The sequence below is a fragment of the Rosa rugosa genome, chromosome 4 (genome assembly GCF_958449725.1).
Source record: "Rosa rugosa chromosome 4, drRosRugo1.1, whole genome shotgun sequence".
Classification (NCBI taxonomy): domain Eukaryota; kingdom Viridiplantae; phylum Streptophyta; class Magnoliopsida; order Rosales; family Rosaceae; genus Rosa; species Rosa rugosa.
Window position 1 is genome coordinate 22526037 of NC_084823.1, and position 18615 is coordinate 22544651.

The following is an 18615-nucleotide window of genomic DNA, read 5'->3' on the forward strand; positions in this document are numbered from 1 at the left end:
AGATCATCACATAGATCTTCACATAGATCATCACTCTGTACTGGCATACAAGCACAGTAAACACTCCCACAAAGTGTTTCGCTACTCAATTAGCATCACGGTAAATTTCCATAGTAAAACTTAAGCATGCACCACTCTTCCCAACCATAGAGATGCATCACTCAAAACAAATCATCCCCAAAAGCACGCCAATAAATTATGTCATCCAATGATGATGACTTGGGCTTGCTCAATCCTTGGGTTAAGCACTAGGGCTGGCCAATTGGGCCGAAGAACCGAACCATCCACATTTCGAACCGGCCCAAACCACTTTGGGTTTAACATTTGGGCCTACTATTCGGGCCGAACGATTGGGCTTAACATTTGGGCCTACCATTTGGGCCTACCAATCGGGCCGAACAATTGGGCTTACTATTTGGGCTTACTATTTGGGCCTACCAATCGGCCCACCAACTTCCAGCTCGGCTACGGTATGAAATTGTACATACCGTATATACGTATACATACCATACAGACCGTATATACGTATGCATACCGTACAACTGTATATACGTATGCATACCGTACAGACCGTATATACGTATGCATACCGTACAACTGTATATACGTATGCATACCGTACAGACCGTATATACGTATGTATACCGTACATACCGTATATACGTCCGTATATCAAGCATATACGAGATCCAAAAATATTTGTAAGAGGTAAGGTTCGAACTCCCGACCTCAAACACGAAGGTTTTGCTCCCAACCACTGAAGCAAGAGCTGCCTTCATTAATATATGCTCACGTGTTATATTTATTATGTCATAAGCGACATAAATAAAATAACGGGGGAGGCAAGGTTCGAAACCTTAACCTGCTACACAAGGGCTTTGCCCACCAACCACTGGAGCACAAGCTGTGCTTAATATAATGTGTACAAATGTTTTACTTATTATGTCATAAGCGAACATAATAAAAATAAACGAGAGGCAAGGTTCGAACCTCTGACCTCTTGTACAAGAGCTTTGCTCTTCAACCACTAGAGCACCAGCTGCTCTCGCTGTTGTCCTCACAATTCTTTTATTTATTCTATCAAAAGCAATAGAATAAACACAAACTGTCGGTACACTCCACGTGCCACGACACGTCTCTTCCGTGATTTGCGGAAAGTCAAATCTGCTTTCGGCTACAGCTGTCTGCCACAGCGCCTCGAGATTCCCTCGGTCCCCTTACACGCTCTCCACGCGCCAACAGCTTTTCCGGGTTTCGGGGCGACTTTAATCCAACGCGTGGATTGAATCTCAGAGATCGTCCATCCAACGGTGGAGATCTGCTCACCTCGTTCTATAAATAGGTGCATCCTGGAGAAAAACTGTTCACACCAAAGAAAAGAAATTTTCCCCAGCCATTCTCTCTCAACTCTGCAGCCTTCCTCTCGAAACTCAAATCCTTTCTTCATCAATTTCAATCCTTCTCTTCTGATCTTCTCTCCCATCTAGTTGATTCAATCCCATCTTTCCTCTGAACTTTCAGATCTTCAATCTTTTCCTCCAAATCTTCAATCCTTCTTTCTCAGATCTTTTCTTCCATTTGAAGATTCGATCTCATCTTTCCTCTGAGAATCTCAGATCTCCAATCACCAGTTCAACAACTCCAATCCTTCTAACAAAATCTCCCTCAAACACTAAACCATGTATTCCTCGATTTCCACATCCTCTCACCCCATGACCCAAGAGCCACGAACCCTGCAACTAATGGAGCTCCAAACCCCGCAACAAATGGAACCACAACAACAGCAACCAACAGAGGAGGGAGGAAACACCCAAGCAGCTGGAAGTAGTGCCAACATGGATTTCTGGCGAAGCCGTACCAGGTGGATTCCTACTCCAGAACAAATAAGAATCCTCAAGGATCTTTACTATGTCAAGGGATTTAAGTGCCCAACTACAGAGCAGATTCACGAGATCTGTCTCCAGCTGAACCAGTATGGGTATGTTGAGGGTAAGAACATTTACTTTTGGTTCCAGAACGTCAGGGCTCGAGAGAAGCAGATGAATAGGTGTAATCAGGCTGCTCCAGTGCCCATGGGAACTAGTTCTCTTGGTACTGGTAGATCCATTGATCTCAATTTTGGGTCCACTGGTTCTACTGGTGCTAGTGGATCCATCGACATCAATTTTGGGCCAGCTGGTGGATCCATTGACATCAATTTTGGGTCCACTAGTTCTACTGATGATGGTAGATCCATTGATCTCAACTTTGGTTCCACCTATTCTACTGGTAATGAAGGATTTCTTGATTTAAATTTTGTTTCATATTCTTCCTCACACTTCAACACTAATACCAGTCCAACTCTTTTGGCACAACAGGAGGACAAACATCCCTGCAACAACGAGGAGGAGATCACCAGGAGGTTCAAACTCTTCCTCTGTTCCCCGTGCACGGCGAGGACGTCTTTGGTAACCTGAAGACTACTTCCGAGGAAGGTAGTGCACATGATTACTATTTCGGTGGCTCAGGCGGTTACAACCGTGGATCTCCAGTTTCTCTTGAGCTCAGCCTCAACCCATCCGGAGCTGCTGACTAGGCTTAGTACAGCATAGTCCTCGTTTTCCTTTTTTTTTTTTTTTTTTTTTTTTCTTTTTTTTTTTGTAATATAAACTCAATAAGATGGTGTGCATGTTTTCTTTCCTGTTTGTTTAACCAACAACAACACCAAGGATCGAACCTTGGTCACCCAATACTATTTTCAAAACCATAAACAACTCTACTGCACACATCTTTCATAATGATGCAATAAAAACAATCACTCAAAAAGAATCCAACAATCAATTAAGTCGCATCGAGGTCTAGCTAGTATCCTCTGAGTCAAACCAAACACAACAATTTCATCGATAGGATTAGGGATTTATAAAGCTAAACACATCCTGAGTTAGCTAGGAAAAACCCACGTTTTTAGAGTTACTCTTACAACTCTTATAGAATCTCGATAATTCCATCTATCAATTGCTTCAACAAAAACTCACCACAATTCAATCCCTAACATTTAGCGATTCAGAAATCGAATCAAACTCCATATCACATAGTAATTCACTTGAACCACTATGGATACCTAACAAAGTCACTAAAATCAATATCTGAAATTGCGTTTAACTATATCACCTAAAATCAATCACCAAAGGCAAACCCTTGCCTGACTCTAACATGTCCTCCATGCTTCTTCCTGCACCATACATAGGCCTCAAAATTCAATTTCATTCACTTGAACAAAACTATATTCACAAGTCACGGTCAGGTCATCAACCCATGGTGTTCAAATGAATAAATTTCAAATCCAGTTTTCCTTGTGAATCGCAACGTATCGTTCCAAAATGATGCAAGCAACATCAACCACGTATATAAGACATATCTCGCGAACTCAATTCAAATTCCGAATCACCAAAACTACTACTAATTCCAATTCTACCAACAATCCTGATTCTGAAGGAATTATAGTACTCAACGACAACCCAAAACAATGGTCTCTCATCTCTAACCATCGAGCACAAAATAAAATTCTTGTCTCGCACCTTAAACCCTGCTTAACAACTTACAAGCACAAGGAAGAAGTAACCACAATAATTTCTTCCCTAACCTCAAACCTACTAACAAACTCCACAAGGACATCTCATTACAAAACAAGATATCTATTAGTTGACATGTACATCTCATCCAAAAACATATGTACGTCTAACTTAAGAAGGTAAACTTCTATCAATCAATACTCGTATCCACACTAGGTACGTGCATAGATCCACATCATGCCTTCAACCAAACACTTCAACATCCACAAGAACCTCACTTCCATAAAACAATCCTCGTTGACTTAACAGAGTTGAATCAAGAGGTTCCTATTCCTCAAGGATTGTAACTCGCGGCCACTGAACTTATTCCAATACGAACCTACAAGACAACTGTAAGGTTCTAAGTACAACCCCTTCGAATCTCCATCACCTAAGGAGTATAGTATGCTTGGCTAAGACATGTATAACACTTAAAACACAGTATAAGTCAAATACAAATTCATATTAACCAAGTCAATACTATAGGGAAGGTATTCACGTTCCTAAAACGACCTAGCGGCCTAAACAACTCCCAACACTCATGCATACCCAATGACTTAGCCAATACCGAAGAGCACACGATGGGGATCCGCTGCAGACGGGCCATCACTCGGAAGGTATTGACACATCACCAAATATGCACCTTACGCTCTGATACCAAACTGTCACGCCCCGAATTTTGAATAATAAATTCAAATCCGAAACCTGAATAATTACAATTACAAAAAACCAAATCTCGAAACTTCGAGTTCATTATTACAATTCACTCTCACAATATATTATAAAGCTCAAATGAGCATAACACACCTCACAACTTACAATTGTTGTAAAACTCTAACAATTGCTCTAACCGCACAATCACCGTCCTGGTTCTCCTGTCCTGTAGGATTACCCGCTACACAATTTGAATAGTGTACCGGGAGTTGCAACAACACAAAACCCGGTAAGCTTTTTACAGCCAGTATGAGTAAACAAGAAAGAACTGTTGATTTATTAGATTTCAAGACTACCACAAACCCACGTTACTTTCTCACTCTCATATATATATATAGCCACTTATGAGTTACTCTCAATTTAGCTCATAAGATCACTCACTCTCATATATATATATAGACACTTATGAGTTACTCTCAATTTAGCTCATAAGATCACTCACTCTCATATATATATATAGACACTTATGAGTTACTCTCAAATTCGCTCATAAGATTTCCCAACATTTGGTAGACAGACTCATATATATATATATAGACCCTTATGAGTTACTCTCAATTTCCCTCATAAGGTTACCATATATATATTGACACTTATGAGTTACTCTCAATTTCACTCATAAGTTCACTCCACATTTGGCAGACAGACTAGAGCTCTAACTGAACGTAACCACTCGTCCGGCCACAGACGTGATTACGATTTAATACTATTAATAACCACCAGCCCGGTACGAGAGCGTGATTCACTAATAGATGCCATGGTCACCTCGTGACCTAGTGATCTCCACAGATCACAACAATTTATTGTTCCTCAACAATAAAACTCAACACCTCTCACAATATATTGTTTCTCAACAATAAACTCAATATCTCTCACAATATATTGTTTCTCAACAATAACTCAACACAACTCCAACAATACATATTATTTCACGTAATAATATATATACAGACATTCACACAGGAATGTCTAGTAACACCAACAATAGTTCATATGATTGCAACAAAATAAAGCAATTAATTGTATTGGGTTCGTAATATGAACCACGTGAGGTTTACTCACCTCGATAATCCCGCTGCGTCTTCAATTCAGCTCAAAATACGATCCACAATCGTCCACCAACTCAAACCGTCAATCACCTAGTCAGATACGATCTTAACTTAGCAATCATTCATAAACCACACATATACGGAAATCCAACGGTCGGATTCTAATTTAATGATGATCCAACGGTCAGATCGAATTTATACGATGATCCAACGGTCGGATCCTAATTATACGATGATCCAACGGTCGGATCAAAATTATACGATGATCCAACGGTCGGATCAAAATTATACGATGATCCAACGGTCGGATCCTCACGGATCGCCCTTAGGATCATCCTCCAAAATTATCACAAAGATCCAATGGTCAGATCTTCTTGAATCACTCTAACAAACATCTCCATAAAATTATACGAAAATCTGACGGTCGGATTCTCACGAATCGCCTTCCGAATCATTGTTTTACATTTATACGAAGATCCAACGGTCGGATCTTCGCCCATGACCACACAAAGCCACTGGGACAGTCATAAGATCATCATATCCAAATTTGAAGTAAAACCGATGGTCAGATCCTCACAGATCGTAAACCGAAGATAAAACGTAAAAACGTTAAATAGTAACGTCAAAACATAAATTCACTATTTATCAACGTTTTCTAAAATGACCTTGTAATATATCAAAACGCTCGTAAGGATGCGTAGATCATCACCTAGATAATAAAAACTCAAAATATGGTCGAATACGCCGCCACAAGCGGCGGTCAGTGGGCGGTCAACGGCGGTCAACGCGGCGGTCAACCACCTCCTCTGGCCACCAAATTTCATCCACAGCATCATCTCAACATTTCCAATCACTTTCTCAACTGTGACAAAGTCAGAAAATACCTTGAAGTAGCCGAACAATTAAGCACTCCGATGTACAGTGAAATTTTCCAATTATGCTTTCTTCCTCCATGCTTCGATCTGGGTTATGAGACTTGGCGAGCATGAAGAGCGGCTTAAGGCGCTTCTAATGGACCTGGGTTTATGACTGGAGGTGGCCGGAAATCGGCGTTGACTAATTTGCTACAGTAAAAATGTTGGCTTCGATCTCCACATTTCCGGCCAAATCGTCGTAAACAACTCCCACATGCGTGATAAGGAGGAAGAGACGAGTCTATCGATGCTCGCAGCTCGCCATTTGGTGGTCTAGAGGTGGTGAAAGAGGAGGTTGCAGAAGAGAGAAAGAGAGAGTTGCAGAAGAGAGAGACTGAGAGAGCACGGGGGAAGGAGAGAGAAAAGAAAGAAAAGTTACCTGGCTACAGTAACATTTCAAATTTATACCAATCTACCATAAACAGTAACTTTCATATTTTGCTTATAACTTTCGCATACGAACTCCGATTTTTACGTACCACATATGCACGCACTCGGTTTAATGTCCTCTACAACTTTCATGAAGGAAGTTTTCCCAAATTCCCAATGTATAAAAAGTCACTTTTTGAGACCCCCTAAATAACGTTCGTTTTTTCGAAAATTAATCGTTCGAACTAATTCCACAATTCCTCCGAGCCTCGTACTCGCTCCCACTATCGTGAAATCATTTCTAAAAATCCACAGAATTTAATTTGGATTTTTCGGGGTATTACATATAATGTCATGAACCAGAAGTTCATTGAACCAAATACACTATTTTAGCTTCATAGGTTACGTCATCTTTATCTATCATGTTGCATGGAATCACTTACAAGTTCTGATGACTGTTAACCTTACTCACAAGCAAATTATTTATTTACCGCATATTTGCGAATTGTCACGTTAATGAGACAATCCTCCCACCATGAGGGGGAGAAAGATTGTTCCTGAAGAACAACATGAATTGGTGTGAGATATTTATCCACCATCTCAATTTGATCTTGAGAAATATCTAAGCTAGTGATTTGATAAAAGATAGTGACAAAATTATATGCTAAATGTGGAGGCATCTGCTTGGATTAAAGTCCCTGAGACCAACCATATTAATACAAACAATGTAGACTTCATTTGATTTGTGGTATACATGTATCCAAATGACATGGTTCTCCCGAAGAGAATGTCATAAAACAATGTCAGAGCACCTAATATGGCTACACATACAAAGGTTGTAAGTACGCCATTAGGGAATGATGTATTGGTGATACAATAATACATCAATATGGTTAATGCTCATGAATTAAATGTTTTGACCTAAAACTTGGTTCGGCTTCGCCACCAACCAATGAAGATCTTCACTCCAAAGAAAGTGATAGATATTTGAACACATCTTTTGAGCATGGTCATAATAAGACAGTCTTCCCGCCATTAGGGGAGGAAAGACTACTGTCATTTGAATAACGGTGTCAATTTGTGTGGATTATATCCACCAGGTCTAAAGTTTTAAGCTCCCAAAAAGGGAAGATCATACAAGCCCTATAGTGCTCGACATGAGATTATACGTAAAAAGATCCACATTCTACATAATTCATCTATGAGAGATGATTGTCCTGGAAGTAACAATGTATGCCCCAGAAGTGGCATGGGTACCCAATATCAATAAGCTTATTACAGCTAATGCATGCATATAAGAATGTGTGGGATCTATGATTAATGATCATCGATGATAATTTTCATTTGGTAGCTACCAAAAATCATTAAGGGCTGTATTGACACGTTTCATTATGAATGTCGACAAAGTATATTATTGGCCAAATTGGAAAGAGGCAATTCCAATGAAATTGAATATTTGAAACGTGATCAAATACTTAGACCTTTAACCTTACAAGTTACAAAATGGTATTTACTAAAGTGAAGATAAATCACTACGACACAATGTCTATTTATAGAAACATGAGATTGTGAACATCTTCCCTTATACGAATGACAATTTTCTATAAATACAGTGTTACATATAGCTGTTATATTGACGAGAGATTTATGGCACGTTGTCATCGTATATTATGAAGATCTTAAAGACACATTGCTAAAAGTAAAATCTCAAAAGTAAAGTGTCATTATAAGCGTATTGCTTATCAAATCCTCAAGGGATTCAAATACATGAATGATTCAAATGCAAGTCCATGAAAGGTTGAAAGAGCCTGAAGCTCACTCATGGAATCAAAGAGTCTAAAGCTAGCTCATATGTACTCATTTCGTTCTAGTCAACGAGATCTAAATTGCCTTAATGAGTACTATGACGAGACTACTATCGAATTCGAATTATGATTATAATGTTGCAACATATTCTAACTTTCGCAAAGTTATGAAATATTTAGAGCTCTTGAAGAGCTTATATGAGACATATGAATACACAAAGATATTGATGTGTATGGCTAGGTATGCCATGATGATTTTTCAATGTTTTAAACTATACAAAGTTAAATGTATCAATTTCTTTCTATTGTTTAGCTATTACTTTGTGTATGAATTTGAGCATATGAGATTGTTTCTAACCTTATCATATGAGGTAAGACTTATTGAAAATCGTCTAGCATTGTTGGTATTGCTTAACCTTTGCAGGTATGAAATTTTGTGATGAGCCCCTATATGCAAAGCACACATGGTCTCACTTCAGTGATAGACACATCAAACTACTATACATGGTACATGTAGTTTATCGCATACATAAATGAGGCTTGCAACAATCAGGGGGAGCATCCAAAAGCATGCTACCTAGGACATATGCGCGTTGTGCTCTTTTTGTCCTTCGACCAGGGTTATTTTTGTCCCACTGGGTTTTTGCTACCTGGCAAGGTTTTTAAAGAGGCAACAATAAGCGCTTCCAATACCATCATTCATTGGTGGACATCCAAGGGGGAGTGTTGTAAATATTATTATCTATGTGGCTGTCCACGTAAATACTCATTAGTTATGTATTTTGATGTAAACCCTACCTCTATATATAGAGGCTAATGAGACTGAATGAGGATACTTCTACTTCCTCCTAACTATTCTCTTTATCTTTCCTCTACTTTATAACAATATATATATATATATATATATATATATATATATATATACAGATTCTATCCAGAGCGGAGCTCCGCTTTGAAAATTAACGTGTGAAGTTCGAGTTTTGGGTCACTTTTCGGTCGCATATCCACATCTTGACCGTTCAGTTTTTAGATACTAGTGTATAGATCGTCTCTGCAAATTTTCAGCTAAAATGATGATCGTTAAGGCATTGATAATTGCCTTAAAGCTAGTACGGTTCAGGTTGACAGATTCAGTCCGTCCATTGGTTTAAGCGAGTTAGATACCTTAACGATAATCAATTTGGCTGAAAATTTGCAGAGATGATCTATACACTAGTACCTAAAAACTGAACGGTCGAGATGTGGATATGCGACCGAAAAGTGGACCAAAACTCGAACTTCACACGTTAATTTCAAAGCGGAGCTCCGCTCTGGATTGGATCTGTATATATATATATATATATATATATATATATATATATATATATATATATATATATTTATTTATTTATTTATTTATTTATTTATAGAAGAACGTCAATTTATTCAAAAATCAAACATCGTCCTCATTTAAAAAAAAAAAATATTATAAAGATGAGTTTCCCTCAAAAAAAAAAAAAAGGGTCTTTGCCCAAAAGCACCAAAATGAGCCAAACTTTTTCCACTTACCCCAGCAACAGATTTTTATTCTCACTAACCCAATTCAGAGTACAATGACAAATATACCCTCAGTCTAATTAAACAACTTCATTTTATGCCATTCTCTCATATCTCTCTCTCCAGCACAACACGATATTCTCTCATATCTCTCTCTCCAGCACAACACGATATTCTCTCTCTCTCTCTCTCTCTCTCTCTCCATAATCCTGTACAGATCATCAGCCACCTTCACCGGAGAAAGTTTCACGGCGACATGGAGAGCTATTCTTCTCGGACGGCGACTTATTCAACCGCGGAGGCGACGCAGAAGACCCATGGCTCTACACTGTTCGACGCCATCCGATTTGCAAAACGGCGGCAGAGATATGTCCGACTCGCGACGTCGTCAAGGAGGTCATCACCAGCTTTGATGAGATCGATCTCCACCGCTCGACCCGAAGACCCGATCCTGCGAGGGCCTCAGCTCCGTTTTGCAAAACCACCAGCCGCCGTCATTCCAGCCTCAGGCTCCGGCGAGTTTGGATTTGTTTCAGTGACCGGCCAGAGTCTCTTCTTTTTTTTGTTTAATCAAGGTTTTATTTGTCTAATTTTAGGAAGATTAGTTTTTATTCTGGCTACCGAAAGTTCTATTGGAAGGCAATAGACGTCTATTAGGGGGCAATAAACTTTTCCGGCGACCTATGAAATCTCCGACGACCTCTTTGGAGATCTCCGGCGAGGTTTTTAGAAAAATACGAAGGGCGGTGGCCGGTGATAGGAATCCTGCGAAAGTTGGCCGGAATCTGGCGGCCGGTGACCGGCTCCAGCAAAGTCTCTCTCTCTCTCTCTATCTAAGTAACAAAGGGGTGAGGGTAAAATAATATTAAAAAAAATTAAAAAACAAAAAAAAAACCTTAATTGGGTATTAGGGAAGACCTCTTTAGAGTATTTTTATCAAAAAAACTTAATGCGGTAAGTGGGAAAAAAATTCCTATAAATGGGGTAAATGGATAAAAACCACCAAAAAAAAAAAGATGAGTTAACTGTTCATCGACTGTTACTGTTCTTTGTGGGCGAAAAGATGATTTTGCCCTCATTTGAATTTGTTTTTACGGCTGTACCACTGACCACCTATTTTTTTTGCCCTTTCCCTTCCTCCCCTCTGTGCCTCCTCCACTCGCTCAGACAACTAAGCGGCTCTTCAATCTCACAGCACTGGGAACCCAACAAGGACGAGAAAGCCGTCAACGCTACTCGCCGTGCCCGATCGAAACAGTCAAGAAAGGTCTATCTTCTTCCCCTCTGTTTCTAGGGTCTTGATTTATTATTACTGTTTTTCGCAACCGCCCATGATTGACCCAACAAAATCAATCATGCAATTGCAGCCTAGGTCCAAGTTATGGTTTGGGTTCCAGTTTCAACTTGATGTTTAATTCTTCTGGCTTTTAAGAATCAATGAAAGATTAAAATGCTATTACTTTGTTTGTTAAAGCCACCCCACCGTGTTCTTAACCCTACAAGCAGAAATTGCAGTCCTCACTAAGGTATTTGGTTGCTCTGTAAGGATATTGCATCAATGGTAATCAGAGTATTTCAATGCAATCATGTGCAGTATATAGTTTGACTAATATTATGTCCATTACAAATCAGTGGTTTTTGGCTTTTCTCTGAGGAATAATACAATCAATCAAGTTTGTTTTTTCGGGTTGCCTCTACTATTCTACAATTCAACCTCACTTTCCTTAAATTCTGTTAACTTCACAATTGAAATTTAATTAGAGTAATAAAGTCAAAATGTAGAAGCATTAGCTGTAACTCTCACAAATTCTAAAGCTCGTTCTGGAATTTGATCCTCATTTTCCATTCACAAAAATCTCAAGACTATTCTTTCACTTTCTATGTTATTTTTATGATCGATTTAGTTACTTCCCTGCATTTTGTCTACTTAGCGAAATTCAGTTTTAACAACGAACATGCTTTAGTGGCCATTGTCTTTTGTCACTGAGTTTCTTGGTTTCAATGTTGTGTTTTACAGTGTTTCATATTACTGCTAAAGAGGAGAATAATCTCAGTAATGATGCAATAGCTAAAGATATTAAACAGGTAAATATTTCTCATCAAATTTTCAGAAAAACCATTTCCATAATTTGCATGCTGCCAATAATAACACACATCAGTTAGATTTTAACTCTCAACCTTTATTTATTTACATATTCCATGCCATGCTTTGGTCATTTGTTCCATCAATAAAAGATTGATATCTTTCCGCTAGACATAAGATAGTACTGCTCATACATTTCTCTCCTTCTAATTGTATTGGTATTATTCCTCACGTACTATCACTTGAAAGTTTGAATGGAATTGAGCTGCGAGTAAATGTTCAGATTACAAAACGCTTGGATATGCTCACTTTCAAACACAAATTACATATATGTAGTTGCTCACTTTACGTTTTACAATCTGTCATTTGAACAACTAATATATTACTAGATATAACAACTGATCTAAGCATTTGAATTGGAAGGCTAATTTATGCATTTTGTAAATGTTTCAATGTCTGTGTATAGCTGCTGATCAGCTGAAACCATTGTGCTGATGACCAGACATAATAGGGAGATCAGATTTTAGACTTGCAGCGCATGGACAACTCTTTTAAAGAAGAATCAGGTAGTAGTGTAGTGCCTTAAAGTTACAGGAGGAACAATATAGAGAGATAGAGGCTCTGTAAACAACAGGAAACTTTGTCTCTTATATTTTGCATTACTGTTTGATGCACTATACTGAGTAATGTGTGATATATGATGTTCTATCATTTTGATCAAGAATCAAGTCACTTCAGTTATATCTTTCATTATTGCAGATTGTTAGCAACAATAAATCCCGCGGCAAAGCGCGGGTTACCATTGCTATTTGAACTAAAAGCTTTGCTTCCCATCTAGATTAGAGCCTGTTGTCACTCTCCGATTCTTGTTTCCATCTGCTCCTAAACGGCTACAAAGAAATCTAAAAGGGTCGACTTTATCACCCATCGGATACTAAAAGGTGAGAGCCCTATTTCATTATCTGCTATTAAAAACCCCTAAATCGTTTGAGGCCACTCGTTTAGTTGCAGATGCCAAATTACATTGAAGTTACTAGTGTCTTTCGTCTGTCAATTTTGATCTTAGTTGTGTATATGATTACTGTTTGATCAGATGAAGATTTTAATCTTAATTATCTATTGTCATAAATTGATTGACTTCTCTCTCCTTCAGATTACCAACTCTGGGTTCATGTTTTGTTTTGTTTTTCTTTTGGTCTAATCTGGAATTTCTAAATGCTGAAACTGTTGTTTTTCTTTTGGTTGAATCAGATTGTACTGAAAAGTTCAATTCATAAGCAGACTGGGTTGCTTTGCTGTGTTTGGTGGCCTTTCCAATTCCATATTCAAATTAAACAAAGTAAGAACCATGACATGTTATTTGTTGGAACACGTGTTTGATTCAAGTTTACTGTTTGCATGGTGAATTGGCAAGACGCCATTACACGACTTAATAGTGTTTTTGGCAAAAAAGAAAAAAAAATATAAGTTTCGAACAGAAGGCTTCAAGGGGAATTAGTAAAATTTTCACAGTGATTTCCATACATGATAGGTTTTCTGTACGTGTTTGCTTGTGAGAGACTGTTAAATGGGGTCACTATTTATTGGACAGGGCCCTAAAGTCTCAGACGGCTTTGTCTTTGAGTCGTGTCCTCAATTTTCACACTTTCTGAAAAATGAAGCGCAAGAAATGGTCAGAGCTTGAAGAACAGACCCTTCTCACGAAGTATTCTGAGCTTCTCAGCTCTGGAGCTCTAGCCAAGCTCAAAACCCGTGAGAAAAAATTCAAGCCCATAGCGGAGCATGTTAACTTAGTGCACAACCTTGACGACCCTGTAACCTTCCCTTTCAAATGGTCCTGGCGCGACGTGTCAATCAAGGTCCAAAACATGCGCCACCAGTACCTGGGAGTCAAGCAGAAGATCCAGGTCTCCAAGGACGAGTTCAACTGGAAGGATGGTGAAAATCACTGGGAGAATTTCTTGAAGTACAAGGAAGTGTTTGGTGATGTGGAGCTTGATGGTAAGGGCAAGAGGTCGTGTGAGAATGACAACTTTGATGTTTTTGGGGATTGTGGGGACTTAGGGTTTGGGATTGATTGTGAGGATTTAGAGGAAGAAGAAGATGATGAAGAAGAAGAACATTTGGAAGAGGAAGAAGAAGATGGTACTGGTGGTGATGACGATAATCGTGGCGAGGAATACCCAGTTGGTGAGTTTGGGGGTGAAAGGGAAATTGGGGACATGGGAATGGCTCAAAAAAGGAAATTGAGTAAGGTTGGATTGCATAAGAGGTTGGGGTTGATGAGTGCTCAGGTGTTGGACTTGCAGAATATGGTTGTGAAGAGGGAAGAGGGGAGGAGAGAGAGGGAGTGTAGGAGAGAGAAAGGTGAGGCTGAGAGAGAGGAAAGGAGGAAAGAAGTTGAGTTCAGGAGAGAGAAGAGGAGGAATGAGCAGGAGGACTTGTCAGAAGATAGAGAATTGGAGTTGCAAGAGAGAGAGGTCATGTGGACAAGAAGGGAGTTTGAAAAAAGGTTGAGGTTACAGGGGGAGTTTGATGAGGAGCGTCAGAGGAGGATGAGGATGGAGGAGAGGAGGGAGGAGGAGGAGTTGGAGTGGCGGGAGAGGATGATGGGTTTGCAAATTCAACATGAGAAGCAAATGATGCAAATGCATGCTGAGGCATGCCAGAATCAAATGCAGATTCTTGGGGTCATGGCTAGGTTTGTTTGTCAATTTTTTGGGTCAATGAATGATGGCCTTGGAGGTGGTTTAGGGACTCTACCACCTCAAATTTTGCAGAATTTGCAGCATCCAGGTGGACTGGGTGACAATGGGAAGCCGGATTCCAATTCGCCTTCTGAGTTCCTCTAGACTGTAATTTAAACCCTTTGCTACATAGTATATATACTTTAATTTTGGATCTAGTGAATTTTAGGCAGTTGAATTTTTATTGTATTCAATATGTTTGTACTATGGTGATTGAGAACAATAACTTTTCAAAGCTATACTAGCAGTGACTACTCTCAAGTCTGGAACGATGGATAAGTGTTTCTTGTGTCACTCAGAATATCATATTTCTACAACTTCTAAAGAAGTTATTTTTATTTGGATATTTTTGTTTTGTTACTTTATTGTGTTTCTGTACGATGCTAGTTTGACTTGAACAATGCTTAGCTAATGCATTGCGCGTTCATAGACTTTTGTTCTAGAAGGAATCAAGTCTCCTTATGAGTGACAATCTCTTATACTGTTTCATCCATTCAGTTAACTGTACAATGTAATTTCTTTCCTACCCAATACAAAGAAGGTTTTTTTATTTGTTACTTAGAGTCTGTGCATGTTGGTTATTTGAAATGTTATGGTATCCAATGTTATTATGCCACTAAAGTACTGTTTTGCCATAATTTTGGATGCTTATTCTGGATGGGGTTTGATATTAAGAAATGATTCCAGTCAGGGATATAGAAGTATTTCACATGATAGAAATCATTCAGATGTTGAAGTATTACCAATGACAGTAAAGTTTCTATCATTATCCTTGTACATTCAATTCTCATTCTATAATTTGTGCTATGTAATATACTTTTTCTTTTAAATGTATTTTCAGCCTTTTCTACTAGCATCTTCATTCGTTTCTCATCATTCAGTACTGAGGATCACACAACCCTTTGGTAAGTCAATTATCTTTCTCTTTATTTCTTTTATCTTTTGATTATCTGTTCCAGCTCCCATAGTTTCCTGCCTGGAATTCCCTGCTATAAAATTTGTTATTGTGTTTGTCACAGGATATAGAATTTGAGTATTGCACGATTTAAAGCTTGCTTTTATCTTTGAATATTCTTTTCTCTTTGTTTTTCAATTTTATTTTTCTAGTAATTTATTTTTGTTTTAATAATATTGATGTTAGGGTTATATTTATCTTAAGTTTTCAAGGTATGGTTGCTTACTGTATTAGTTACCTGGGCTTCTAAACTTAGTTGAGATGGTCTCAATAGCTTTAAGGGTTTGTCATTGACTTTCACAACTGATTACTTAAGAAAGTTATGCCCCATTGATTATATTTGTTGTTTAGGCTTTACTTTTTAATTTCAAAAGCTACAATCCCTTAAATGGCCGTTCTTAAAACCTAAAGGCTGGTAGCTGTTGAATGCTTCCTTTTAAGGTACTTCTGATGAAGAATATAAGTGGAGGACCTCTACGGTTTATCCAAAGCCTCATAAAAAAGGTTCCAAACCCGCAGACCTGGTTTAGGAGTCTGTAGATGGTGATGGACGTTGGGTTCTGGTTCTAGCTTGGTTTGGGGAAGTTTAATAATGGCTGGCATATTTAGGATTTCTTCTTAATGCAGAATAGAACGGTTCTTTATTATTTGGATTTTATTAGGATTATTTTATTCTAGTTGTTCTGAATTATCTTAGCCTCCTATATAGAGGCCCTGTGATCTTTGCAGTTCAGATTTGAAGATGTTTAAAATTAAAAGCTATTGCTTCTCTCGAGGTTTGTGTGATGCAACATAACCTAGGTCTGATGCCTAGAACCCTACTGGTGTAATGTCAGATAATGAAAAGCTTGAGAATTGAGATAAATTTTGCTTCATCATTGTTTCCCATGATCCTTTTTGACTGAATTTTGATGATGATCCAAAAGTTTTGCCTCTTTGTTTTGGTTTGCTCTTGCCCTTTGTGGTGCAAGTGCTCTTATTGAGTGTAGCAAATTTAAACACTTCAGAGATTTACTGAATTAATCAAACACAGGAATTTTGTTAATCACTATTCATTGATATTTCTGAATAGACCATAAGAAGAATGAGGATAGTGGGACTGACGGGTGGGATTTCATCTGGGAAGAGCACTGTCTCAAATCTGTTCAAGGCCCATGACATTCCTGTTGTCGATGCTGATCTTGTGGCTCGTGTAAGTGATGAGCAAAGCTGAAGCATACTAACTTTGACAATTATGAAAAATATGTGAATCAGTTCTCTTTAGCTCTTTCATGAACTGAGTATCTTTGGTTTCAGGATATATTGAAGAAGGGAACTGGTGGATGGAAAAAGGTTGTTTCAGCATTTGGGCAGGGTGTTTTGCAACCTGATGGAGAAGTTGATAGACCTAAACTAGGACAAATTGTATTCTCTAATCCCGAAAAGCGTCAACTTTTGAACCGGTATGTACATTCTCGCAGATTACCTAATTTTATTATGTGATCTCGCTTGGAGTATATCTTTATAAAACCATTAGATGTAAACAAGGGCATTGTCTATAAACTATTTTGAGTTATACCTGGTGTGGTGGAGCAAATCATACTGTTTTACAGATTGCTTGCTGAAAGTCGGTGGTTTTAATTTTGGTTAATAATAATAACAGGATATTATTATCTTGAGATCACTTTCAAAAATGCCAGAATTGATGTAAAAAGCTTTAGGAGGCCAAGGTAAGAAATATTCCTTATGGTGGGGAAATTATAAACAGTCAAGTTTTGTAATACTCACCCCAATTTTGAGTTGTGTAGCAAGGGAAAATAAGCAAATTCCCTCTAGTCAAAATTGCCTAGGTTTTGTCAGAATTTCTCAAATGCTTTATCAGAGATTATGCGTTGGAGTGCCTTGTAATAAAAATTACATGCCCTATCGACTTTAATGTCTATGTTTTATCTTTTTGCAGACTACTGGCTCCTTACATATCATCTGGAATCTTTTGGGAAATTTGGAAGTTATGGTTGAAGGGGTTTAAGGTTATTGTTCTTGATGTCCCTCTATTGTTCGAGGCCAAGATTGACAGATGGACCAAGCCTGTTATTGTTGTATGGGTCAATCCTGAAACACAGCTCCAGAGACTCATGTTGAGGGACAGAACAAGTGAGAATGATGCTCGAAAACGGATAAATGCTCAAGTGTCACTCGATTTAAAGAGGACCATGGCAGACATAGTGATTGATAACACTGGATCACAAGAGGATTTAAAAGACAAGTTTAAAATTGTGCTATTTGAGGTCACAAAGCCCTTGACATGGACTGAACTTTGGCTTTCTCGCCAAGGTGCTTCATCTGCTCTTGTCTCCATTATCGTAGGTGTTCTTATGTTCAAAAAAGTTTATTATAGTGATAGTAAATTATAACAACCTTGGAGTTGTACTTGTGGAGATATTGATATAGATCTCCCTGTATTTGGTAGTTGATAATACAAGAACTTTAAGTGTGTTTTTTAGCAATAATGAAGAATGATTATTTGCATTTACCATCTAAAATCAATGCAGAAGATCTTCAGTTTCCTAAATTTCTAGGTAATGAAGAATGATTATTTGCATTTACCATCTAATATCAATGCAGATGATCTTCAGTTTCCTAAATTTCTAGGTTATATGATATCAAAGCCTCCCAATCATTTTGCTCCTACACATCTTGCACGATTACTACCAAGAGATCCAAGTCTTCAGCTGGAAACAATTAACGAGTTATTAGGAGTAGGATGTGTACTTGTATATAAATATGCGCGCGCGCACACAATTTTGAATCTAGAATGAAAAATAATTATTGTTCGATTTTATACTAATATGGTGCAACAATTCTGGCTAAGAA

At 38.3% G+C, this 18615-nt stretch overlaps 1 protein-coding gene and 1 long non-coding RNA gene across 18 annotated transcripts; one reads left to right on the forward strand and one right to left on the reverse strand.

Annotated features, from left to right (window-relative positions):
* Positions 1–4302: 4302 nt before the first annotated feature.
* LOC133742286 (uncharacterized) lies at positions 4303–6972 on the reverse strand. Its single transcript, XR_009862467.1, has 3 exons — positions 6238–6972; positions 5367–5443; positions 4303–4485 (listed from the first exon to the last, which is right to left on the reverse strand). It is a non-coding gene; the product is annotated as an uncharacterized LOC133742286 (long non-coding RNA).
* A 4132-nt stretch (positions 6973–11104) lies between these two features.
* LOC133743182 (dephospho-CoA kinase-like) lies at positions 11105–18270 on the forward strand. 17 transcript variants are annotated; one of them, XM_062171029.1, is made up of 10 exons: positions 11112–11244; positions 11995–12062; positions 12527–12626; positions 12820–13001; positions 13312–13399; positions 13652–14915; positions 15649–15712; positions 16835–16954; positions 17059–17204; positions 17702–18270. In XM_062171029.1, exons 8-10 carry the CDS (start codon positions 16847–16849, stop codon positions 18153–18155), a joined length of 708 nt encoding a protein of 235 aa, XP_062027013.1. In that variant the 5' UTR covers positions 11112–11244; positions 11995–12062; positions 12527–12626; positions 12820–13001; positions 13312–13399; positions 13652–14915; positions 15649–15712; positions 16835–16846; the 3' UTR covers positions 18156–18270. The 17 variants fall into 17 exon arrangements, with proteins under 17 accessions (XP_062027009.1, XP_062027012.1, XP_062027004.1 ...); XM_062171031.1 differs by lacking the exon at positions 13652–14915 and adding an exon at positions 15495–15558; XM_062171030.1 differs by lacking the exon at positions 13652–14915.
* The last annotated feature ends 345 nt before the right edge of the window (positions 18271–18615 follow it).

Bases quoted from the DNA above. Each gene is read 5' to 3' on its own strand.
- LOC133743182 (XM_062171025.1), top strand. From the start codon at position 13,716: ATGAAGCGCAAGAAATGGTCAGAGCTTGAAGAACAGACCCTTCTCACG.